We start from the raw sequence: 26246 nt of genomic DNA, 5'->3' as shown, positions 1-26246 counted from the left end.
CAGTGGTTTTACTTTACTTTCAAATAATAAAAATTTAAAAAATAAGTGGTTTATTTTTTAGAAAAAAAATAATAGTTTAAAAATTATTATATTTACATGCATCCACGTCCTCATATTATATTTAATTTTCATCATTATCTCAGTATCTATATAAAGATTGGATATCTATATCTTACTCAAATATCTTATTAACGTCTAAAGTTGCATTTTTTAAAATTTGAATTATTTGGATAAATATATACATACTTAATTCTTTTTTTTTTAAGGATATACATACTTAATTCTTGAGATAATAATAAGGGAAAAAAAAAAAAGCAAACTAAACATTAGAGGATGATTAACAAAATATTATAAAATATCCATTTCAACACCATTATCCTACATAAATATTATAGATTTTATAGATAATTTTATTCATTATATCCAACTAATATCATTCAACAAAATCATATTATAATTAATATTTATTTGATATAAACAAACAAATAAAGATTTTATAGATAATTTTATTAATTATAACCAACTAATATCATTCAACAAAATCATATTATAATTAATATTTATTTGATATAAACAAACAAATAAATATATATATTTATATTTATAATCTATTCTATTATATTAATTGTGAGGACATAATAATAACTACTAAAGAGGACACCAACTTTTTTTTTCAATTTTACCCTTATATGATATTAATATTACACTTTTGTTTTTTGGTTTTTTTTTTAATTTCAACACACATTTTTATTTTTATTTCAAAATTTCAAATATCATTTTAGTCCCTCCATAATTTGTCAAATTTCACTTTAGTACATCGATAATAATAAAAAAAGATTGTACACACACGCATCGCGTGTGCATAGTAACTAGTGTATTATTAAGTTTGTGTACTTAAGAGTAACTAACTTTTAGTTAATAGTCTGTGTTAATAAATATATATTAATAAAGTGTTAAAACTTTAATACAAGTCACATATAGTTTAGTGGATATAGTATTTATTTCCAAATCATCAAATTGTATGTTCAATTTTTATTTTGATTTTTTTCTTTTATTTTTTCTGTTTATTTTTTTAATTCATATACAAAATTACAGTGTAGTCCATCGATATTTCTTATAATTATATTTTGATTTTCATTTAAATATAAATCAAATGAATTATAAAAAATAATGTACAAGTGTGCGTCGATGCACTAATATATATTATAATTTAATCACGTATTCGGGGTCGAGCATTAGTAGGATGCTATTAGAGTTATCCCATCCCCAAACTAAAAAATATTCATATATGATTATTCAATTATTTAATCGGTCCAAAAATCTCTTCATATCCTCCTCCATTCTCAAAAATTGTTATAATTATCGGACCATTACAATTTAACCCCAAAATTATCCATCTTGATAATTGTACTCATTGCAATCAATGAAATTTGAACTCGTGATAGTGGATCTGATATCAATTGTAGAACTAACGCTTGTCTCTTTACTAAAACTATAATTGATGGTAATGGTGTAAATCAAATCTTGTAGACAATATATCAGCCCAAGCACCACAGCTCGATAGGTTTATCAAGCAGAGACGATTATTGTACTTCAACATAGTGGAGCTTCCCCCCTCCGCTCGACTATTTGGTCTTAAGAATTAAGGATGCTAGTTTCAAGAATGAGTGATTACCCTTCTCCGACCCTTACTGCTTAATGTGGGAACGTACATCTAACGTGTTTTACTTATTGATCATGGTTCTATGGTTAGTATGTGAACCATGGATGCCAAAGGCATTCCTAGGGTGATCTCGTAGTTCCTACGGGGTGGATATGATGGGCTCAGTCCACGGATTTTTCTTCATTCGTAACATCGCAACTCCAATATTTCCAACAAAGCGTCATATATAAATCACTCTTTAAGTATGGATTATTATTGCACCCCAACAATCATGCTCCTAATAATTGCACTATTTCCAAAACATGAAAAATCAAACGTACGACATTGACTTTAATATCAACTATAGGACCGGCATTTGTTACTCTAAAAAACTTATAGTTAATACCAACGGTATAACTCTAATATTTTAAATCGTACAACATTTCAAATGTCATCTATCGTTATCTTAATAGAAACAATTAATGTATCTCATCATAACATACTTTGGTAAATTTATTATACACTTATGACTATCATGTGTTATTTTTTAAATCGTTGATATACATTGGTGATTTTTTTATACAAAATGTGATTTTATGTAACATAAATCTCCATTTTATGACAGTATCATGTTATTTTAAGCTCCAAGGTATATGAGTTTTTCTTCGCTCGAGAATTTATTTTATTATATTTTTTTCGGTGACGATACTGTAGGAGAGGTCCTGCGGAAAAATAGCTCGACGCCAGGATGATAAAAAGTTCAAAAAGGGATTGATCAAATTCTATTGAGTCTGATTCATAGTGATCATTTATCAAAGAATGACTATATATATATATATATATCCATTCATTATTTAATATTAGATATAAAAAATTATTTAGAAAACAATATATTTTAAAGAAAAAATTGAAAATGTACAAGGACTGGATTTGACCACAATCTTGAGCTCCACGTGCGCAAGTCAATCAATGTAAATAATAATTGTTTTTGGTAATAATGTGTATACAATAGGATAGTGGTATCGACCAAAGCTGAGATGAAATTTGAAGTTACCTCACATACAACGCAAGTCTCTGCTCTCCCATCAATGGCTCCTTCTTCCCTAATCCTACCCATCGTCGCCTTGGCTTTGGCGACGTGGGGTTCTTTAATCTCACCCGCTTACTCCGCCACGTGCACGTCACAGACCTTCACCAACAACAAGCTCTACGCTTTCTGCAACGATCTTCCCTCGCTCAACTCCTATCTTCATTGGGCCTACGATCCGGTGCAACTCACCCTTTCCATCGCCTTTGTTGCTCTTCCGGACCAGCCTGATGGGTGGGTCTCATGGGCCATCAACCCCACAGCCACCGGAATGTTGGGCTCGCAGGCCCTCATCGCGTTCAGGGATGCAGATGGTAAGATGACGGTTAAGACCTACAACATCTCGTCCTTTGCGTTAACGGAGTCCAAGGTTTGGTACGAGGTGAAGGAGGCGACTGCGGAGTTTTCCGGCGGGGCTATTAGGCTTTTCGCCACCTTGGTTTTGCCGGAGGGGGCTGGGACGACGGTGAACCAGGTGTGGCAGGTCGGGCCCTCGGTCACAGGCGGGGTGCCGGATAAGCATTCGTTCCAGCCTGCAAATCTGAACTCCAGAGCTCGTCTTGATTTGCTGAGTGGACAGAGCACTATTACTCCGGTCGTCAACTCTAGAACCAAGAAGAGGAACGTGAGTTTCTTTCTTTATATCAATAAAAAAAAGTTATAATTTATTAATTAGGAATATTTATATTCTTAACAATTTCCTCCATGATGGATTTTGATATGGGATAATTGTTATTATTATTTTTGTTCAAGGATGAATTAATTTTTTAAACCATGACTGATAGCAGTATGAAAGAGATTACTCTAATTTCCGATAAAATATGTTCCTACTTCAGTAGTAAAACATTTTCCTATGTTCTTAATTTCTCTGTCACTTTCGTTTTCATTTATTGAAGACTCGGGTATACAGTTTTGGAGCTCACATAAAATCTTGTTTCTTGGCTGATTTAGATTCTGATTAAACTGTTTGTATGTGGAAAGAGTAGTAATATTTGTTTTAATCAGTACAGATTCATGGGATACTGAATGTTGTGAGCTGGGGTATTATGTTTCCTATTGGGATCATCATCGCGAGATATGTGAGGGCCTTTCCATCCGCCGATCCAGCTTGGTTTTATCTTCACGTTTCTTGCCAGGTGTCGGCTTATGCCATTGGAGTTTCTGGTTGGAGTACAGGGCTTAAGCTCGGAAGTGAGTCGAAGGGTGTTAGGCATGCTAATCATGGCAATATTGGGATTGCACTCTTTGCCTTAGCAACTGTGCAGGTATCACTGTCCGATCAACTTTCCTGAATTCATATTTTGTTGTTTCAATCGTAATTTGTTTATTCAAATTTCAAATCAAGGAGGGATGGATTAGATAGAGGGATGCAGAAATCACAATCAGTTTTAAAATTTAAGATACAGATTTCTAACATATACTATGATTTTAAAAGCAAGATTCTGACCTTGTATGTCTGTTATACAGGATAACCTATCTGTTCACAAAGCATACGTTAGTCGATTAACTGCTTTAACTTGTTTGGCTTTGCATGTACCTTTTCTTGACTGTCCTCGAAAAGATCACGAGTATGTGTTTTGTCATCTGGCTAATGTATCGTCTTTGAATGTAGATTTTTGCATTGTTATTGAGACCCAAAAAGGACCACAAATATCGGTTTTACTGGAATATCTACCATCACGGCATGGGATACGCGATCCTCATCCTTGGCATCATCAACGTGTTCAAAGGTTTCAACATATTAAAACCCGAACCGAAGTGGAGAGATGCATACATCATTGTGATTTCCGTACTCGGAGGTTTAGCTGTATTATTGGAAGTAATCACATGGATCATGGTTCTTAAGAGGAAAAAATCGAGCAAGTCAACCAAACCATAGGATGGCTATAGCAAATGGCAGGCAAGAACAGATGGACATATGATCAATATGTGTTTATACACTTGTTGAAGACAGTTTCTGCTATTTTAATATTCATCCTGTTGTCTCAACTTCTATGTGTGCTTTTTTTTTTTTTTGCCTTTTTTTTTTTGGCTTATTTCCCAGTCCATGTGCACTAGTGTTGTAATTAGTTTTTGCCACAAGATACATATATTTATAGATGGATGAAGTTTTTTTTTTCTTTCTATTTTCCACCATCTTATATTGGCTTTCTTCCAAAAAATGTGAAATTGTTTGTATCAAATGACCATGATAATATGTTTCGACTCTAGTGGTTAACTGATGATGTTACCTGTCTAATTTGATGCAATAATTCGTGGATCCCTTTTTGTTCTTTTGCTTTTGATTATGATAATACCTTTTTGCTGCTTTTTTTGTGTGGATTCTCTTACGTCCCATACATGTGTTTTTTATGATTCCAAATTGTGATGTGATGTTAAATGTAGATTAGTTAGCTCTGTCTTCTCAGTCATCTTATCATGCGCGTCACTTTTGGAACTCAACAATACAAAAACTCATAGAAAATATATCAATTTTGTGAGATATTATCTTCATTCAGATTTGAGTCATCATTTTAAATATTAATCGGGTTGACATGTCTCATGGAAAGATTCGAGAGACTGTTTAATAACAAACATAGTCGAAAAGGATAGAGAAGGTTTTTAGGATATAATATTGTTTTACTACATACATTTGGATAAAGACAATCGCATAAATTAGGTAGTTGGTGGAAATATTAAAATTAATGAGCATGAAATGTATAGAAGTAGAAAATGGACGACTTGCGGATTTGATATTACAAAACTCGGCGCCAGCGAGTGGACAACTTGGTCAATAGGATTTGGAGTCTAAACTATTTTAATTTATTTTATATAAAAATTTTGTGGAGGACCTTTTACTCCCCAAAAATTAGTTAATTAATTGTCACGGATCCGTAACAACGTGATATTTGTCGTCATTTGCTTGTAATGGGCGATGCGATCGTGACCAAATTTTAAATTTTAAAAGATATGGATTTAAATGTATTTTTATTATTATCATATAAATTATAAAATTAAGTGTAGCATCAAGTGTACATCTATCAATTTTTAAAATTTATTTGTTTTAGTGTATTTGAAATTCATCATATTTATTATTGAAATCGTATAACTTTATATAGAATTCATTTGAATTATAATCATCCAAGCAATTAAAGTGATTTGGAATCTATAATCTCAAATTCATCTTTTCAATAAAACAATATATTATCTACGTATGTTTCCGATTGTTATTCTAGGCATGGCAAAATTATTATATTTTTCGATTTTTTTTTAAATAATGAATATACTTTATGTTTAGAAAAACATTAAATCACGTTGTATATTGTACACAACTGCGTCGAATATGTAAAAAAATTTGTTGATTGAATTAGTTATATTCGAATTCGATTTCAATTCGAAAAGTTTAAAATCTTTGCTCGAATTCAGTTTGAATTATAACTCAACTTCGAGTTCGGCTTGAAAGATGAAAAAATGCTCACTATCTATCTAAGCCATCACTCGTAAACTTCGAAATACTTGAATATATGAATTTAATATATAATTTGTATCAATAAAATATAAAAAACGAAATCGATAATTTCAAATACGAATCAAATATTTTTCGAACTAACTCGATTCATTTACACTGTGGATGACAAAAAATGAGTGAGTGAATCGAGAGTTTTAGTATAAAAATAATCAGATTCAAGGGGTTCTTCGAGGTCTAAATCAAGGGTGTTAACGAATCAACTCGATCCGAATTTAGAAAAAATTTAAGGTTTAAATTCAACTCAAAATAAAGTATATTCGAGTTCAAGTTCGATTCGATGCTCAAAATTTCTCGAGTTCGGTTTGAAAAAAATTCAAACATGTTTGAGTTCGGCTCGATTTCAATAAATTTGAGTACGGATTAATTTTTTATCGAGTCACTTCTAAAAACTCACAAACTAGCTCAATTCGTTTATAACGACTCTGAACCACACGAAAGGAGGAAGTATTGAATAAAGGAAATAAATCAAATCCAGAAATGGGCCTCAACCTATCATGGTGAATTGAGCCTCCGTGTGTCCATCATCGAATTTTTTGTGGAAGTCGGAAATGAATAATTAGAACCATTTCTCGTAGTTTAACGGGGCCTAACTAAATATTCCGGCCCAATAGTGAAAATTTTATAATTAAAAAATCGATCCAGTATAAATCCTTCAAACCCTAGCTTGCTTTCTTCATACCTCGCAGGAGTCGAGCCGCTAGCGTAGCCACCAGGTTCGAATCAAAGCCTTGCTTTCATTATACGAATTCTTCTGGTCGGTGTTATTCTACATTTTTCCAGATAAAAGTACACATTTGAATTTCTTCATTTATTTTTATTGTAATTAACTATCCTGATTATGTTATTTTTGTTGATTTGTTCGCTCTTCGGTCTCGGAAGTGAAATCTTTTATTTTTTTGTGATGAGGGATTATAAAGAATTAAATATTACACTTTGGTAGCTGGTTTTGTTTATATACGATGGCGGTTTTTTTTTTTCATTTTTACGGAGTCTGTCCGAAACTAAATCTATGGAACCGACTTGTTTTTGGATATGGTTGATTTAATTTTAACCCAAGCTGCTCTTTAGCATCTCTCTACTTGGAAATGTTTTTTTGTCCATGGGCAATTTTTTTAGTGCCGTAGTTTATCTTATGTTGTGCCTTTGTGAACTTTCCGATTATTTATGCGGATTATGGAATTGGGTTCTGTATTGACATGCTAAATATTATATTTTAGAAGACATGGCTGTCCCGTTGCTGAGCAAGAAGATTATTAAGAAGCGTGTCAAGAAGTTCAAGAGGCACCAGAGCGACCGATTTGTGTCTGTGAAGGTCATTTTTTGCCGTACTATGCGTATATAGTTTTAGTTATTGTGTTAATATAATGAAATTTTGATGTTAATTTTGATCTTAGGTTTGCATTTGGAATTTGCGAACTTCTTTTGTAGCTTTACTTGTGCCCGCTTACTTTGAAGTGTTGTGGAGACGGTAGTTAGTTGACTGATGAATGATTTAGTGACTCTTTTTTCATGTTTTAAACTACCTGATTTCTCATTTCTCAACACTTGCTCCCTTTTTTCTCATCAAATGTCTTTGTTCTTTCTCAAACTATGTTTACTCATGCTAAGCATCTGTGGCGCTGTTGCCGAATTTTCCTACTCCAGATTGTAGAAGAATCTTTTTTAAAATCAATAATGAATGTTGACGTTGATGGTTATTTCTATCATTTTTAGGTCACTTAAACTTTGTCATTATTATTCAATATTTTAGAGTTTTCATATTCGATAGTTTCTAACTCAATGATGTTTGCAGATTATGTATTTATATTGTTCTGAGTTACGATTTTTGTGTGGTGCAGACAAACTGGCGCAGGCCCAAGGGTATCGATTCCCGTGTGAGGAGAAAGTTTAAAGGATGCACCCTGATGCCAAATATAGGTTATGGCTCAGACAAGAAGACTCGCCACTATCTTCCAAATGGATTTAAGAAGTTTGTCGTGCACAATGCCAAAGAACTGGAAGTTCTGATGATGCACAACAGGTTTGTACTACATATTTCATGGTCCTTTGTACTTTTTCGCCGATCCACCTTCTTGACTTGCTTCAAATTTTATCCCTATCTACTCTTTAATCATTTTTGTTTTATCAGGACTTACTGTGCTGAGATAGCTCACAATATTTCTACCAAGAAAAGAAAAGAGATCGTGGAAAGGGCGGCTCAGTTGGATGTCGTCGTGACCAACAAACTGGCTAGGTTGCGCAGCCAGGAGGATGAGTAAGCAGTCATGTATTTTTTTTTTTCTTTTCTCATGCGTTCGTTACCAAGTAGTAATCAAAAGATTGAGTTGGGATATATCATTGGGCAATTTTTGGTTGGAATTAATAGTTCTGCATTTTCTTTACGTATGACATTCAATCTCATATAGACTTGCAATGATATTTTTCTCTTAAAAAAGTATGGATAAATTTGGGTGTTTAAATATGGTTTTGACAGTACTTATTTTTCTTGTTAATCCACAAATTTAATAGTATTTTCAACGAAACATATTTATATTCCAAAATATTTCGATGCTAATCAAATTCATATATAAAATAAATAAAATTTAAAGCTAAATGAGATTTATTTGGTTCAAGAGTGATGTTAAATGTTCTAAAAATTTAGCATGCATGCCCACATTTTTTAAATGCAGTAATGATTGTATATATTTAATTTCGCAATTTTTCCTAAAATGTAAATATTACGGTAGAAAAACCAAATTGAGTAGAGCGTACTCACTCTCTGAGAATACTTTTAAAATAATATTAAATAGACACGGAAAAAGGACGTGGTTATATGATCGAGAAGAATTCAGATTTTATAAAATTTCTATTTAAAATATTGGGGATTCATCAGCATACAATTTTGGTTGTTGGCAAACCATATGAATTAAAGGGCTAATCCTTCTGTAGATACATGTCCCTCACCCAGACTCAGAGATCAAATATTATATAATACTAATATAATTAAATTTAAATGCACACTATGTTATAAAGTAATTCTTCAATTGTGAAGGCATAGAGTTATTGCTTAATATTTGTTGTCACGTTGGTATCTCACAAAGCAAAAACGAAGAATAAATATTAAATGGACTGAAAATTGGTTTGGTAATTAATTATTATTTTCAATCATAAAGTATTTTGTTGTTGTTTCTTCCTTGTTAACTAAGATACATAGACACTATAGAAAAAGAGTAAAACTCAAACTCATGTGAGACAGTTTCATTGATTTATATCAGCGAGATGATATACATGATTCATATTTAAAGTGAAATATAATATTTTTAGTATAAAAAATAATTTAAATGGATCAGATAAGAGATACGTCTAATAAAAGTGACTTGTGAGATGATGTAATTGGAGTTTTTGTGATAGAAAAAAGCGATTTGTTATTAATTGAGAAGTGGTCCTCCAATGTGAAATTCATGTGCTTGGGTTGAAATAATTTTGATACTCTAAGTACAAGACTGGTAAACACGTTTTATAGGTGAATTAGTTGAAAAATTAATCAATGCATTGTTCTAAATCGATGAAAGGTGGTTAGATTCTAACCTAATCCTCCTTAAATGCGATTGTAACCATTACCCTTTTCTAATTTTCGTTCATTACAAGATTCACAGCTACCACCTATGTGAGCTTAGACCCACTAAGACAAAAAAAACCTATTCAAAATTATCACACTACAATATATTTCTTTTTATTTGAGGAAGTAATATCTTGCAACTAAGGTAAATATAAGGGAATTAGGTAAAAATGATTTTTTCATTAAGTGTTGTTCATCTTGCTATACGATGAAATTTGAGTCGTTTGATTAACCATATATGAACGAACCGTAATGTCAATTTTTAATAACATGTTACGGATCGACATAATTTGTTGTTATCGAGATATAAATAGAATTAATCTGTATGTAATATAAACTAACTTGGTAAAAGAAATTTGATTAAAAAATATTGACAAATCGACTATAATTTGTTGATACCAAGGTCTCGATTCGAGACAAACAGTCTACCATCGTGAATCTACGGTGATGGGAAGTTTGATTATGTATTTATTTATTTTATTTTATTGTTAACCCTTTTAATAAAAATTAAAAAACAAGAAAATTGTCATGTTGAATTTGAGAGGGATGGTTATGGACCCACATCTCTCTGTTGTGATTTTCCTCATCCGATTTCTGGACATTCTCCATTTTACCCTCCTCCTTAGCAGCAAACACACTTTGAACGTAGGATTCCACGTCAAGTTTCTCATGCCCTTCACTGCCCTCTGCCACCGTTAATTCAGGTATAAACGGCGGTCTGGCCATATCAACGATCGAGTCCCAATCGACGGCCTTGAAGAAATCGTGGCCCCTGATTTCACCAACGGAGATCCTCTTCCTCGGGTCTTTCTCTAGTAGTTTCCCGATTAAATCCCTTAACGGAGTCAATCCCCCCGTTAAGTCCGGTTGCTTTGTTATGATTCGGTAAAATGTTTCCTTCCTATTAACTCCTCGAAACGGCGTCGTGCCGTACAGCATCTCGTAGAGCACGACACCTAAGCACCACCAGTCGACGGAGAAATCGTGGCCGTCGCCTCGTATGATCTCCGGTGCCACGTACTCCTCCGTGCCGACGAATGAATTGGATTTCTCCGTTGAATCGGAGCCGGAACTGGTTGAGTTAGCTCCGAATGTGGTGGAATGTTTCGGGGAGATTTTGGGATCGCGGCGGTTGAAGGAAATACAGAAGCTCTTTTTCTTCCTGGACGGCTTAATATCGGGATCTGGTTTGGTGATGATCATTGGGCTAGTTTGTACAGACTTTGATTGGAGTTTTGCCGAGAGATCGAAATCTACAAGCATTAGATGTCCGTTTTCCTGAATCATCACATTTTCTGGTTTCAAATCTCTGTAAACAATGCCTAGTTCATGGAGATACTCCAATCCCAACACCAACTCTGCTGCGTAAAATCTGAAATCGAACCCAATACGCAAAAAAAAAAAAAAAAGTTGAAAAAAACTAATTTGAAACTGGAAACTGAAACCAATGGTATGAGATTCAAATTCGAAGTGATTAGTTACCTGATGATATCATCGGAGAACATTTTTTCAGTTTGTTTTTTCCTTAAATAATTGAGATCACGGCCGGGACAGTAATCAACTGCATATCCGACGATCTTATCAGTTACCAAAACGCCATGAAGCTTGGGCAAAAGCGGATGATTGAAAGATCCTAACACATCTCTCTCAAACCAAATTCTTCTGTATTCATCGCCACGACCACTGCTACTTCCTCCGGTGGTCTTGTCGTGCTTCTTTTTTTCAACTGAAGATCTGGAGATTGCTTTGAGAGCACGCAATTTTCCGTCCCCTTGTGTTCGAACGAGGAAAACCACACCTTTGGCGCCGCGGCCGAGCAGTGAGATAATATTCAGATCGCTCAAATTCAGAGAGAATGTCGTACCGTCGTGGTGATCGCCGCCGTGCATGGCGGAGTAAGCTGGCCGCCGAAATAAGGTTCCCGTGCAAACAGGAATAATATATTAATGCGGTGAAGCAAGTAGAGGTGTATGATTTTAAAAGTTGTGTCTACGATGTAACTATTAATTAAATTTATAGTCAGCGGCCGCGGTCGTCATTTTAATTTTATATTTTATTAATATAATATAATTATTCAAATAAAAAAATAAATATAAAACAATCTCCACATTTGAATAAAACAATACTCGTTTTTTTAAAAAACGAAACTTTATATTTAATTTTTTAATGGAAAAATATATATTTTTCTTCAAAAATTAATTTATGATAAAAATTAATTTATCCGAGCAACTATTCCTTTTGTCCATTAATTTAGTTTGCTTTTCATTATAATTTTGGAAATGATTACTTAAAATAGCTTGAATAGTAATTAATTATATTTAAAAATATTTCCTAATATTAAACAAATGTGACGTCACGGCAAGAGATATGAGATGTTTAAGGACTGACTCGAGACAATGTCTGACTTGATGTTCCAACAAACAAATTTGTCAAAGCCCTTTAAACAAAACCGAACAGATTGAATTTGTGGTCCTCCATTTTTGTTGGAATTACCTTCTAGAAATCATATTAAAAAAATATTAATTTTTTTTGCTTGGAGTGGAGATCAAGGCCACGCCGTAATTGCAAATCCTGGACTACGTGTCCATTTCTAAAAATGGAGTAATTTGTTCTTTTAAAAATTTATTTATATTCATTCACAAGACAGTATAATTAAAAAAAAATTTTCCCTTGTTTTCTATTTAAATCTTGTTTGTATGCTTTAGATCAAGAGTATGTCTCTTGTTAGATAGTTTCACGAGTTTATATTTATGATACAGATTGATCTAATTCACATCTATCATGCAAAATTAATATTTTTGATGTATAATATTTCTTTATCAGTATATACTTATTTATATCTTCGTTTGATAAAATAATATTCCACATAAATATATCATAATTTCCACAATAACACAAATACAAACTTGTTATTTAAAATTCCAAAACTATAAGTTTTTTTTAATGTATTGACTATAAAATCTCTTTCCTAGTTCCTCGTATATATATGCAACGAGAGAATTTCGAACCTACATATTTTTAGTTTCTACTCTTAGGGATTTCAAATATTTGCGTAATTGGAATTCCAAGATTTAAATTATTTTTAAAATGAATGTTTGGAATATTTTAAATCCCGGAATTAGTAATTAGATGAAATACTTCAGTCAATCTAATAGTTTGATTTTCTGTTGGAATATATGATAGAAAACACATACGGTTGGACTCTTTGTTTTGATGGGTTCGAAAACAGTTGAGACGGATGCAAGGCTGTTATTTATGATTTTGATATTATATTTGAGTTAAAAAAATATACGATATGGTATAAATATTATTAGCAAGAGATCATGCTAGAAGCCTAAAACAGATAAATAAATGTGTAGTAAAATAAATGTTATATGCAGTTAAGATTTCGATTTTTTCTATCAACACTTCATTTGATAAGTATGTTCTGACCTAGTAGAATGTCACGAATTCAATTACCTTTATCGAAACTTACTAATACAAACTTGTCCATAGAATTTGATCAATATGATTTTTTCGATTATTTGCTTTATCCCATGTATTTTCCGAGTGAATAACAATAATAAAAGTATCCAAATGAAATTAGACCCACAAGTCTGCAACACCAGCTCCTTCATCACCTTGTAGACAGAAAAATTATGAACACAATGAGTCTGATTTAAGGATGATTTTACGTGTTCATTCTCATAATTATTTATTATATTCATATTTATATATAGTATTCAATTTCACATTCATTTCGATGTCGGAAGATAGAATATTCATACTTTTTTCATATATCTTAGTATCACATTTAATTGTATTGTCTAAAATTTAAATTATTTCGAGTAAATTATGAATTTTTACTAAATTGTTAAAAATAATAAGACAAAAATTAAATATAAAATTAACAAATTAAATATCATAAAAAAATAACAAAATGTTATAAACAATTTATTATAATATTATTATACTAAAAAATAAAATTAACTATATATTAATAATTTTCTTCATTTCATCCAAAAAAACAAACAAACAAACAAATAAATAAATAAATATATATATATTAATTTAACCGAAATTTGGATGGTATACGATTACCAAATTATTAAATCTGATAAAATATCCTACTCTCTCAGCCGTTCAGGTCCGATATCGGATTATCCGTCGATCCGCAGGAAATTGCCCTCCCTGAGAAAAATCCATGGCGGACGAGCATTCCTAGCTTATCAACACCTTCGTACTGTAAATGGAGTGTCATGTACGGCGTCGTTTGCTACTGCTTTCTTCACACCTCTACCCTTCAGCACGAACTTCGTCGCCCGCTTGCCTTTCTACTTCCTCTTGCAGAAGCGACGAGGAAACCAACGGAGAGAGCGATTGTATTTTTTGCAAGATTATTCGTGGCAAAGCACCTGCTTTTAAGGTACGTATTTCTCAATTTCTTTTTTTCTCGATTTCGAGTTAAATTTGTTTTCTTTTATGTGCTTTGCAGCAATTTTTTACTTTGAAAGTGTTGTAATCACTTGTGAATAGCTGAAGCATGAAATTGAAATCCAGAATTTGACAGGAAAGTGTTTGTAGGGTTCCCATAGGTTCTTTCATCCAGACTTTGGCGGGACATATATAAAAGAAGTTGCTAGTGTTTTCCCAAATCACCTTATTAATTCATAAAGTTGTCCAGGACGAAGCTGAAGCGGAACAGGGGACTCAGAATGTTGGACCTGATTGCGTTCGACTCCGTGATTTTTTTCTTTAATAGATTGAGTTGGATTTTTAATGTTCTTAAGGAAAGTTGTTGCTTGTGTTACCAGTCTCATGGATCTTTATAAATGGAACATGCTCGATTTAACCAATAATTATACTTCAAGTAGAATGGTTTTTTGCCAACACCACAATGGGGTTCCAAATTTCAACTGAGAACTAGCATCTTCAATTTATTGTTTGATCTTAATTTTTATCTAAAGTTGTTACTTCATATGATTAGTTTATGTTTATTGCTCTTTGTTATCCTGTAGGTTTATGAAGATGATGCATGTGTGTGCATTTTGGATACACATCCTTTGAGTCTTGGGTAAGGTATTATATGTTAAATCAGCTTAAATTTTTCCTTGGCCTTACATAATACAGTTACAGTCTTATTCTTATATGGAATTATGGTTATTTGTTCCGTTGAAAATTTGGATTTACTTGAAACAATGTCATCATATTTTACAGTCTTATTCTCATGTACATTGTAATACAAATTTTTAACTTCATATTTTCAAATTCTTTAGGCACTTGCTTATCATCCCTAAATGCCATTTTCCTTCATTGGATGTGACTCCTCCATTGGTAAGTTTTTCATGTATTCTTATATTTTTTGACATTGAGAGGAGACATTGCGTGGCATTATTTTTTGTTTTCTTAAATTCTTTAAATGTGCAGTTACTAAATAATACTGATAATAATGCATGAGATTGAAGATTTGTCTGGCTTGTTTGCATGAATAATTATTGTGAACCGCAGTTGAATATTTAACAGTGTGAACTTTAGTTCGATAAAACTACGGTTTTTTTAATTTTTCTCTTATGAATGTTTGTTCTGTCTAAATTTCTAGAAAAAGCGTGGTTGCCACATGTGATCCCATATAGTTCTTTTACTGCCATGTTGCATTTTGGTTTCTGTTTGATTTTATGGTTTCCGTGTCTAACTTTTACTCTACATACTCAACCCTTTATAGAACGGTTGTGCAATTTACCTTTTGGTGATAGGAGCTTGCAGTTTTGTTCCCATAACTCCACCATAAAATTGGTGGATCCTTATTACAGGATTTAAAAGAATCGTTGTTGTTTCACATATACTTCACGCGTTATTTGAAAATTTTCTGTGCTATCAAATATTTTAAAATGCTTCAATCAATGCAAAAATATGTTCTTTTTGCTGGAATAATTTATTTCCATATTTAGCTGTGGTAGCTTGGTGATACTGGTCAACCACTTTTACATTTTGTTGTCATATGCTTGTTCGGTTGTTCTTCCAGTTGTCACCTTGACTTGTTCTAAAAATATTAATCCAGGCGTAAACATGATGACGATCCTAGTATATTTTGACATTGAGGTAATATCTGTCACAGAGGTGCCGAATTCTGGGTATCACTAACTTAAAATATCCTGATGCAGATTATAGGGGCCATGTGTTCAAAAGTGCCTATGATTAGCAATGCTGTCATGAAAGCTACTGGTTTTGGTATGTATTCTTGTCAACTTAGGCATCCTTTTGTTTATTCCCTTTCTGATACCGACACATGATTAGCATCAATGTCATGGTGGTGATGGTTTTCTTGTTATTGGTGTCATCACTGAAGTTTGTCTTACTGTTCAATGCTTTTTTTTTTTTTATGGGTTTGAGGTTCATTTTATGTAGTGACTTTTGTATATGGATTTTGGAGTATTTTTGCTGGAGGAGGGCCTTCACCTACTTACTGTATGTTTTTTGCACGAAGGGTACTTTGCTTAGAGTTTGTTAGGATGCTTTGTTCTGAATTTGAGAATTAATTGCAGAGCAGGTTGCTCCTGTGCTCAACCCTGTTTAGTACTTGTCGCCTTCAGCCCTTCTGTCTTGTCCTTACAACCCTAGAGTAGCATCTTTTTTTTTCTTTCCCTAGAGTAGCATCTTTTTTTTTTCTTTCCCTAGAGTAGCATCCTATGAGAATGAATAGTGAGAGTTCAGGAAACCTAAAGAAAACACGAAGAGAATGGAAGAAAGCTTTGTCATGCTTGAGAGCTTGAAGATTTACTTCATGGTTATGATAAGTTAATTTCTTGATTTAGGAAGTTTTTAGTGGTGGGGATTCACTTTCCAGTTTCTCTAGAGTTACCAGCAAAATCATTATCTGGAATGTGCTGCTATCTGCAATTCCTGAGGTTCTAAATTGGTCTATTCTACACTGCTTTGTACCTGACCTTCAATGATTGAGCAACTAGCAAAATCAATATCCTAGCAACTAGAGTGGCTCCATACCAGATATCGTGTTTTGTATGCATGATACACGTTTGTGCCCTTTATACATTCTACCAATAACAAAAGTAGTCAAATTTTGAATAATCGATCCTCTAGTTGCGGATTATCTAACTCCGCTGTTAAATATGTGCGAATATGAGTATATGATTTGAGTTTTTGAGTGTGTTTTCTAGTCTTTTGCAACACGAAATGACTTCGAGCCACTACAATTTGCAAGCAAGTTCCAAATATTTTTTAGCTTTACTTCTATTTTTGTGCCCACACCCCTTCCGGTGCTCGTGAACTCTACATTTATGATTCTTTAGTTTTCAATCACGTGATTTAGCTTTACCCGTAACACCCAAGATTTTCCATGACATCCCTCAGAGTTGGTCTTTAAAATGATAAGAGGCTTGACCTCTTGTAAATCTTATACAAGCACGTGTCTGATTTCTGTTTCCTCAACGAATATAGGATATTATGAAATTTAGCTTTGAAGTGATGAGTCTTACCAAACGAAATTTTGGCAAGATTTATTAGTAATTTTCATAATCTATAATCAAAATAGCTTACTTTTTCCCCTACAAGTGTCTTGGAGGCAGGCAAGTGTTTGTGTAGCATAGAACATGAGACGAGGCTAATTTAGCATATTGGTTTCTCCCATCATCTTAGTATCTCACCTGATTGTCCTTGTTTTTGCTTGACTACGAGACCGAGAGAACTGTCTAAAAATGTTTTAACCACGCAGATTCTTTCAACTTGCTTGTGAACAATGGTAAAGCCGCTGGCCAAGTGATATATCATGTAAGTTCTGATACATAAAATTTTAGTCAACTGTCATAGCGAAAGTGAAAAACAAAACGTTTTCATCTTTTACGTATCATGTTGAATTGTGATGAAAATACCGTCGAAAACATTATTCGGAAGTACTGTTAGAAAAAAGTTTTCCTAAAATTTTTGATGAATGGAAAATGGTGACCTAACCTAATGATAATATGCATATTTTAACAAATATTGATACTCACTGTAATTTTATGTGGCATGACAAGTTCAGACACACATTCATATAATTCCTCGTAAATCACACGACTGCTTATGGGCATCTGAGGTTAGTGTTTTCCTTCCCTTTATGTTGCTACAAAATTCTTAGGCGAGCCAATTCTTAACAAGGATTAGCATTTACAGAGTCTACGAAGGCGTCCATTGAAGATTGATCAAGAAGCTTCTCAACTTGCTGATTGCATTCGCGAAAATCTATCTTCTTCGAATGAGTGTGAAGATATAACAAAGGTCAGTCAACCAGCCTCGTAGGTAAACGAAGAGATCAATGGTTTTTGTGTTGATTGTATGATGTTTATATTGTATTATATATACACAAAAATATAGGATCCAATTATTTTTGCTGCTCCATTGCCTACATGGTACAATTGAGTTTGCAATAAATATATTTTTTTCTTGTATTTGATATTATTGTGAACTGTGTAAATGCGATCCGGAGTTAAATCGTTGAAGTTAACCAGCTTTATGAGACAAGTCAACCATTCCTGTCTAGTAAAAAAAAAAAAACAATTTCGTAAAATGGGCTATAATATTTATGAAATCAGATGACATACGAGTAGTTCTCAATTTGATACCACAATTCTTACATTGAATGTTAAATTTAGTTATTTGGAGTCAAGATTAAATATTTATTTATATTTCAGGTCGTTTTCGGATAAAATGATTTTGTTTTGTCGGAGAATTTCATATCAGCGTTCTAGCATAGATATTTACCTAAAAATTTCAAATATTTCCTTTCAATTTTGAATCAAATAGATAGGATTTGAGATGATGATTTATAATATAAATAACTCCACTTGAATCTTTCAATCTAAATATAATTCAATTTAAATATAAACTTAGGGATATTGACACCAAGTTTCATGTTGTCTCATGTAAACAATAACAACCAAACTTTTTTTTAAAGATTAGTGTCTCTTGTGATGTCATCATTCGAATAAGTTTAGTTCCCTGACTTGTTCTAATACCGGTTAATACTATCATAATTGCAATTAATTAAGAACGGAAACGTGTTTTGGCCCAAGCAGCACACTTAATAAACATTTTATTATAATTATAATTTTAAAAGAAGACTAAGAAAATACTCTTAATTATAAATAAATTACCAACGGACTAGACTTTGAGCATGCCCCACGATTGTATAATCAAGTGACATTTCCAAGTTTATCCACAACTTGATCTGGCTGGATATTTCAGCTTTAGTTCGTCCTGATACTCTAATTTATTTTTTAAGATTTTATTTTGTATAATATTTAGAAGAGGTTTTGGTCTAACTACTCCTCTATATGTTTGTCTGTTTATATTAAATAGGTTTATTGTGAGACGGTCTCGCGAATCTTTATCTGTGAGACGGGTCAATCATACCGATATTCACAAACAAAAGTAATACTCTTAGCATAAAAAATAATACTTTTCATGGATGACTCAAATAAGAGATCTGTCTCACAAAATACGATTCGCGAGACCGTTTCAAACAAGTTTTTGGCATATATATATATATATATATATATATATATATATATATAATGAAGAATTAAAAAAGCCATAACGAAATTGAATGAGAATTCTAATTGGCTAATAGCACTGTAAAACATGGATATAGGTGGTCTGGCCATAGCAGAAACGGATTGTCATTAGCTTAGAACTTCCAATCCAAGTACAGCTTTGTACCCGTCTTCCAAGTTCCACCATCGCTAGTCCACCTTCCAAATTTCAAACACAAGTTGGCCTGGTAATAGTAAGATCAAGAAAGTTCTGGATAAATCCATCCCTCCTCCTTTACTGCGGATTTTTGTTCTTCTTTGATTATTCATTTGATTTGTAATTGAGACAGAGAGGAACCACTTTTGTACGTCTGCGTGTTGCTTTTGCGCGTGGGTTTATAAAGCGTTGAAATTCTGTTTATATATCTACAAACTTGGTCAAAGGGAGAAGATAAAAATGTCGTCGTTGGCGGCGAAACAGGCGGAGATACTCAGACAAGACGGGAACATGTGCTTCAAAAAATATCGATTCGCCGCTGCCATTGAAGCGTATACTCAGGTTCTTTAATTTTTATTTTTACGTGTTCATCTGATGTTGTGGATCGACAGATATTCAATATTTATAAAAAAGATTAATTTTTTCCCTGATCTTTTAGTTGATGTTTTGTTTCTTGTGGTTGCAGGCTATAACGTTGTGTCCTAATGTCCCGGTATATTGGACGAACCGGGCTCTGTGCCATCTCAAGCGGAAGTATGCGAGATCAGTGCATTTACTGAAAATCTTTGTGACTGTTAATTTGTTGGTTTTTTTTTTCAAAATCGTTTGTCTGTTACAATTTGTTGCTCTTATGTGGGGTTTTATGCGCATTTTGGGTATAGTGATTGGAAAAGAGTGGAGGAGGATTGTAGGCGAGCGGTTGAGCTTGATCATCATTCTGTCAAGGTCTGGTTTACTAAATAATTTGTCAAAGCATGTCCGAATTCTGTTCGTGTTAATCGATTGCTAATGTTATCTACTATATTGGGATGTCTTGTATTCATTACTAGTTTTCCTGCATATACCAAGATTGCTAGTCCAGATATTTCCCGAGGTTCCCTACCTCATTATCAAGGCATTGCTAAGGATGCAAATTAATTGCCAAAAGGCCTAGCTATAAACTGCTTGTTTTGATTGCATAACTTAATGCTACCTAGATGGGGACCATATAGAGAAGTATTCTACTCTTGAAATCGTTCAACATCTGTGATGGTGTTGTGAATTTTTCGTGCATTATTGTTTTCTGAGCATTTAAACACGAAGTCTGGTGATAACGGTCTCATGTCCCACTGACACGTGGATTTTTTAACAACAGGGTCACTATATGCTCGGTCTTGCACTGTTACAAAGGAAAGTATACGCAGAAGGTGTCAAGAAATTGGAGAAGGTACTTGATGTTTACTTTTTTAGAGAAGTAACCCCATGTGAAAAGTTTCACTTGGTAAATGAATGGATGCATGTGCGTCAAGAGTATCGCTTTCATCTTGGTGGTATCGTCATCTTTTGCCATTCAAGTCCAGCAGAAATTTAATATTCGAATAAAATATTTACTTGGATTTAGACTTTTGCTGTTAGATCTTTGTTGGGAACGATAGGTTGGTGGTGAGGATGGTTTCAAGTTTCAACCACTATCATAGACAATGAGATATATGCATATGCTGGCAGCTTGGTTTTCATTGTCTTCCAAGTTCGTCGCATAGTTTTAATGCTTGATACCAGTCCTACGTGATCGTGAAACTAATTGCTCAAACCTTGCTGTTCTGAAAAAAATTATCATATTGAAAGACGTTAAATGACATTAAGGCTGTTGATACCTTTTTCCCTTACCACAAAGAGGATTTTTTCATTGACCATCATGATATATGCAATTTTCCTCCTGACTTTACAACTTTTACCTCCATACCACACACTTGAATTTTTAATTGGGATTCGTATCTGGGGGCTGTATCCAAATTATTTAGTTTGCTAGATGGAATAGGAAAAGGTAAATTTATCTAGACTCCCTAAGATTGTATTATCTCTTCCGTGCTTCGAATCTTTGCTTCTTGCATGTTATGAGAAATGAAAGTGTATATGGGATCAGCTTAATTTCATTTATGTTATGATTTTTCATTTATATGATTTGGTTGTGATTAGTTATATGAAGGATTTCCCATCATATTTACGACAAAGATACTTTCACTTGTATAAAGGGATGATACTTGGACCATAAATTCGAGATGAATATAGTTTTAGCGCAATGATGGGCATTTTCTCGTAGATATAGGACTTTATAGTTGAACCATGAGTGATTTTACTGTCCATGTCTCTTCTTTGTTTTTCTATTATTCAGTTGACGCAATTATAATAACTTTTTGTTGTCGTTCAATTGAAGATGAAACATCCTGTGTTTGCTTCTCTACTCTCTATCTCTTTGATTTTAAATACAACATCCCAGAATAAAAGATTTTCTGCTTCAAATTTAGATCAAGATATATCTTTGATATGATTTGATCCTTGTTGTGTTCTAAATTAAGATAGATTAATTGAGTTGAGTAGGTCTTTTGGGAGACGGTCTCACGAATTTTTATCTGTGAGACGGGTCAACCCTACCGATATTCACAATAAAAAGTAATATTTTTAGCATAAAAAGTAATATTTTTTAATGAATGACCCAAATAAGATATCCGTCTCATAAAATACGACCCGTGAGACCGTCTCACACAAGTTTTTGCCAATTGAGTTATAGTTAGCATAGTCATAAATATAAATCTTTATGATCGAACCACACAATTCTCTTTTGAATATATTTTTACTTCTTAACATTCAAGAAATGCAACATTTGCTTCTAAACTTCCAACCAGATAGAGGCATGGGGCCTAGGGTCCATATCTGTTTTTAAATCATGATACAGACTAGGAACAAAAACTAATTTCTTGACTTCAATGACAAGTTATCCCGAGTTACTTGGGTAAACCGCGATGAAATCCTCTGCTACATTTGGTATTCCAAATTGTACTACAATTTGCTCAAACAAAATCTATTTGCACGAATTAAAAATTAAAAGCATCAAACATTATATGTCAACATAATATAATAAATTACTGGCAAAACATTCGATTCATCTATTTTTCTAAGAAAAATATCTAAAGTAAAATACACAATTAAAACAGTTTATTATTATTTTTTTTTTAAAAAAAAGAGATGAATCAATTGCTTTGTCTTTGATTTATTGTATTTTGTTTATATATAATATTTGGCAATTTAATCTTTAGTAATTCATGTAAACGAGGACTGTTTGAGCAAATTGTAGCACGGTTTGGAACACCAAATGTAGCAGAGTATTTTGTCCTGTGTAAACCTACTTTCATCTGCGTCTGTTGATGTGTTGACGTATAGTTATTATTGTTATTATTATTTTCCCGTACGTTGCATAATAAATGTCTTAATTCGGATAAGATTCACTCTCACATTAGCATCCAAGTACCTTGTCATCATATTTAATCTCCCATTGCCAAAACTATTTATTTGATTGCGTTCATGGAGAAGGTTCTCGAGACTAGCAAATAATTTCTGTATAATTTTTTCCATTGGGAAGGCTGTCTGTAAGCAATTTAAGTTTGTTTCTTGCGATGTTTTTTGTTATAAATGTGTTGAAACTAATATAGGCATCAATGTTTTCCTTTCCGTGATTGATTTTACTAAGTTCTTTTTTCTATTATCTTGTGCTTTCGATACCTTTTCTGTTTCCTACATCTATAGCATTGATTCAAACTTGTTCGATCATCCTGTAAAGTATTTCTGTTCAGAAATGTACTTGGACCCCTTGTTCAATGTCTATGACTTGTGGTTGAAACCAGTCTTCATACACATGTCATCAGATCTGATTCACATTCGTTCAGCATATAGTAGTCCTAGCAATATCAAAGTACACTATAATGTAATAGCTCCTCTGCCAACATACTGGACCACCAATAAATGGATTTGGCAACAAATTAATTGCATGATTGTTGCACTTATAATTTTAGTCGATACTCGATACGGCCCACAGGAATCCCTATATTAATAATAGTCGATACTATTTGCTTTGTTATTATTCGATTATTTAGTGTGTCGTGAAAAAGGAACTTGTTGAATAAACCAAATCTATCCAGTTTTTGTTGGTTATCTATGTCCTAGCTTATCTACCATCTATTTCAACTGCCAGCATGCAGCTCACTACCGGAAAACTCCTGTAGTAATACAAGACAAAACCAAGTAATCTTTTGCTCCATGGTGGTGATATTTATAAATTTGCACTTTCTTTTTGTGGTATTTGTTGGATACTAATATTAAAATTTTATCTCAACTTATTCTAATCCCCACCTGTTTGTATTCTCCTCCTTGTCAGCCTCTAAAACTTCGATTATGACGTACCTGAAAACAATTTTCCTTGGCGGTCTCGACACATCACCATTTTTTTGAATATCAAATATCTCCAATGATCAGGATAATGTCTAAGTGTTTGTATAATTTGAGAGTATGGAGCTGTGAAATGTGGAAAGGGCGCATCTAGCTTGCATTTGGTGGAGATCACATGTCTTAGTGGAGCAGGATTTAAAAGATTTTCTACATAACAGATATGGAATAATTGTTTATTTTGTGCCATGGTGCAATTTTTTGGTTTTGAGCTGTGGCATGGATGTATATATCCCATCCAGGGTCCATTAATTGTGATGTGTATGTGAGGTGATAATTGATTATTACTTTATCAGACCAGGACGTAAGAGCGGTGCTGTTGAAAGTTGGTGAATGTCATGACGATGGTGGTTACCAGTGTCAGTGCTAGATATTTTAGAATTTAAGTGGCAGTCATATGTAATTGGCGTTGATGTTGAGTGGTGCTTTTGGTAGTATTTGAAGAGATATTAATCAGGAACTATGAGAAGAAAGTGCACTAAGAGTGAGGTTGCGTAAAGCGTTTACAGTTTCTTTGAAATTGTCCAAATGTACAGAGGAGGTAAGGAGTTTTGTCTTTTTAAGTGCCCAGGACAGACATGCCTTGTGATGGTTTCCTGTATGGTGATGATCTTATAATAGGTTCCTCGATTTTTTTCCAGGCAAACTAAACTCCTTGTGTGCTTGCTGCTTGTTTTACCTTTTACAAAGTAATTGTAAACCGATTTGGTGTGTTTGATATTTTTTTAATTTGGTGTGTTTGATATTTTTTTAACTTACATACCTTTTTATGTGGTTCATAGTAATTGGATGCCAAAATCTGTTGTAAATTGTTCCTTTTTGTGTGTTATATTCGAATGGATGTTAATCAGCAGTTGTCTCATGATCCCATTGTATTCATGCATGTGGGCCTGAAAAATGTTTGGGATATCATTATCTGGATGCAATTGTGGTATCTTTGTATGGTAATCCTTTTTGTTGAAAAAAACACCTGAAGTTTGTGGTAGAGGATGGTATATTTTAGAATTTTATGTTATGTTCGATGTAACATAGGCATTGGACCTTGGTAGGGGTGCAAACCCGAATGGATACATGGTAGAGGAGATATGGCAGGAGCTTGCAACAGCAAGGTACCTGACATGGGAGCATGAATCTACCGAGCGTTCTTGGAAACTTCAAAACTTAAGGTAATATTGCTCTCTTTTCTGTATGCTTTCTTTTTAAAACTTGTTTCACGTCCGCATTGTTCCCTTCTGCCTTTGGTGTTTTGAATTGCTTACCTTATATTACATTGTTGAATTGCTTTATGACTCAGAGAAGCATGTGTGGCAGCTCTTAAGCAGAAACAATTCCTTGATACTTCTGATATGGAAGGTTTTGTGGATGAAATTGCCAAGCCTAATCTAGATCAACTCGAAGCTCTGGGCACCGTTTTTGACAAAGCTGCTGAAGATGACACTCCAACTGAGGTAACCATCATGGTCCCCATGTGTGACTTTGTTTCCCTCGCTTGGCTCTTCTGAAACCATTCTATTATTTCAGGTGCCAGATTATCTTTGTTGTAAAATTACTTTAGACATATTCCGTGACCCTGTGATTACTCCATGTGGGATTACATATGAGAGAGCAGTGATCCTCGAACATCTGCTGAAGGTAGTACATTTCTCATATCTTTTCTTAGTTAATAGCCATGATTGCCATATAAACAACGAATTACCTTCCAACTTCGTCCCGTCTTAGGTGGGCAAATTTGATCCCATCACCCGGGAACCGCTCTATGCTTCTCAGCTTGTACCAAATTTGGCCATAAAAGAAGCTGTAAGAGCATATCTGGAGAAGCACGGGTGGGCTTATAAGACAGATTGACATTTTTTTTATTTCTTCGAGTTTTGAAATAGATGTTTGATTGTTGTACGTTGCCGAGGCAAAGTATATGAGAACACCCATAACTTTGTTGGTAATTGCAGTCAGCACTTGAATTCCTTGCTCCCAAAGCTTGTAGTCCACTGTTTTTGAAGCACATTAGCGCCATATGATCCATCTTTCAAAATATGTACATTGTTTACAATCGAAACTTGTACATTTTTGTGAAAGACTTTTCCCCTTGTAACATCATCCGTTTGATGATTTCTGCTGCCAATTTGGAAATACAAAAGATTTATTTCGCGCATTTCGCTTTGCGACGTCTTCTTGTTTGAAACTTGAAAGTATGTGTTTACCTAAGCTGGTTGATAGTCTACGACAGTGGTTGAAACTTGATCATACATATGGAATTTATTTTTCACCTTGAATGTTTCACTGTAAACCCATAAATTTCTTCTCAGAAAGCAAGTAGTTAACACCAAGACAAGTACAATAATTGTATCAAACTAAAAATTCTGGACAGACAGTCATTAGCACATTGCCATAACTATTGCTCTCTCTTCTAAATAATGGACTCTAATACATGAACAAA

The 26246-nt window shown here is 33.4% G+C and overlaps 5 protein-coding genes across 8 annotated transcripts; 4 read left to right on the top strand and 1 right to left on the bottom strand.

The window, feature by feature from the left end:
- The first annotated feature begins 2647 nt into the window (after positions 1–2647).
- LOC140972970 (cytochrome b561 and DOMON domain-containing protein At3g25290-like) lies at positions 2648–4850 on the top strand. The gene is made up of 3 exons (XM_073435467.1): positions 2648–3354; positions 3740–3994; positions 4342–4850. Exons 1-3 carry the CDS (start codon positions 2680–2682, stop codon positions 4606–4608), a joined length of 1197 nt encoding a protein of 398 aa, XP_073291568.1. The 5' UTR covers positions 2648–2679; the 3' UTR covers positions 4609–4850.
- A 2054-nt stretch (positions 4851–6904) lies between these two features.
- LOC140972061 (large ribosomal subunit protein eL32z) lies at positions 6905–8618 on the top strand. 2 transcript variants are annotated; one of them, XM_073434531.1, is made up of 4 exons: positions 6905–6950; positions 7455–7549; positions 8076–8257; positions 8366–8618. In XM_073434531.1, exons 2-4 carry the CDS (start codon positions 7460–7462, stop codon positions 8493–8495), a joined length of 402 nt encoding a protein of 133 aa, XP_073290632.1. In that variant the 5' UTR covers positions 6905–6950; positions 7455–7459; the 3' UTR covers positions 8496–8618. The 2 variants fall into 2 exon arrangements, with proteins under 2 accessions (XP_073290632.1, XP_073290633.1); XM_073434532.1 differs by lacking the exon at positions 6905–6950 and adding an exon at positions 6961–7023.
- Positions 8619–10169: 1551 nt separating this feature from the next.
- Positions 10170–11831, bottom strand: LOC140972060 (serine/threonine-protein kinase OXI1-like). Its single transcript, XM_073434529.1, has 2 exons — positions 11318–11831; positions 10170–11207 (listed from the first exon to the last, which is right to left on the bottom strand). Exons 1-2 carry the CDS (start codon positions 11722–11724, stop codon positions 10343–10345), a joined length of 1272 nt encoding a protein of 423 aa, XP_073290630.1. The 5' UTR covers positions 11725–11831; the 3' UTR covers positions 10170–10342.
- A 2082-nt stretch (positions 11832–13913) lies between these two features.
- On the top strand, positions 13914–18267 carry LOC140972968 (adenylylsulfatase HINT3). Its single transcript, XM_073435462.1, has 7 exons — positions 13914–14240; positions 14833–14888; positions 15091–15148; positions 15976–16042; positions 17544–17599; positions 17850–17903; positions 17981–18267. Exons 1-7 carry the CDS (start codon positions 14064–14066, stop codon positions 18104–18106), a joined length of 594 nt encoding a protein of 197 aa, XP_073291563.1. The 5' UTR covers positions 13914–14063; the 3' UTR covers positions 18107–18267.
- A 1126-nt stretch (positions 18268–19393) lies between these two features.
- Positions 19394–25965, top strand: LOC140972967 (E3 ubiquitin-protein ligase CHIP-like). 3 transcript variants are annotated; one of them, XM_073435460.1, is made up of 8 exons: positions 19395–19897; positions 20022–20089; positions 20218–20281; positions 20691–20762; positions 24862–24978; positions 25107–25260; positions 25334–25444; positions 25532–25965. In XM_073435460.1, the coding sequence occupies exons 2-8, from the start codon at positions 20041–20043 to the stop codon at positions 25655–25657; spliced, it is 693 nt and encodes a 230-aa protein (XP_073291561.1). In that variant the 5' UTR covers positions 19395–19897; positions 20022–20040; the 3' UTR covers positions 25658–25965. The 3 variants fall into 3 exon arrangements, with proteins under 3 accessions (XP_073291560.1, XP_073291561.1, XP_073291559.1); XM_073435458.1 differs by having other exon boundaries at positions 19400–19897; positions 24845–24978; XM_073435459.1 differs by lacking the exon at positions 20218–20281 and having other exon boundaries at positions 19394–19897.
- Positions 25966–26246: the final 281 nt, after the last annotated feature.

Source organism: Primulina huaijiensis, chromosome 3 (assembly GCF_012295235.1).
Source record: "Primulina huaijiensis isolate GDHJ02 chromosome 3, ASM1229523v2, whole genome shotgun sequence".
Taxonomy (NCBI): domain Eukaryota; kingdom Viridiplantae; phylum Streptophyta; class Magnoliopsida; order Lamiales; family Gesneriaceae; genus Primulina; species Primulina huaijiensis.
The sequence above is the reverse complement of the archived record's forward strand: the minus strand, read 5'-3'. Positions and strand labels throughout refer to the sequence as shown.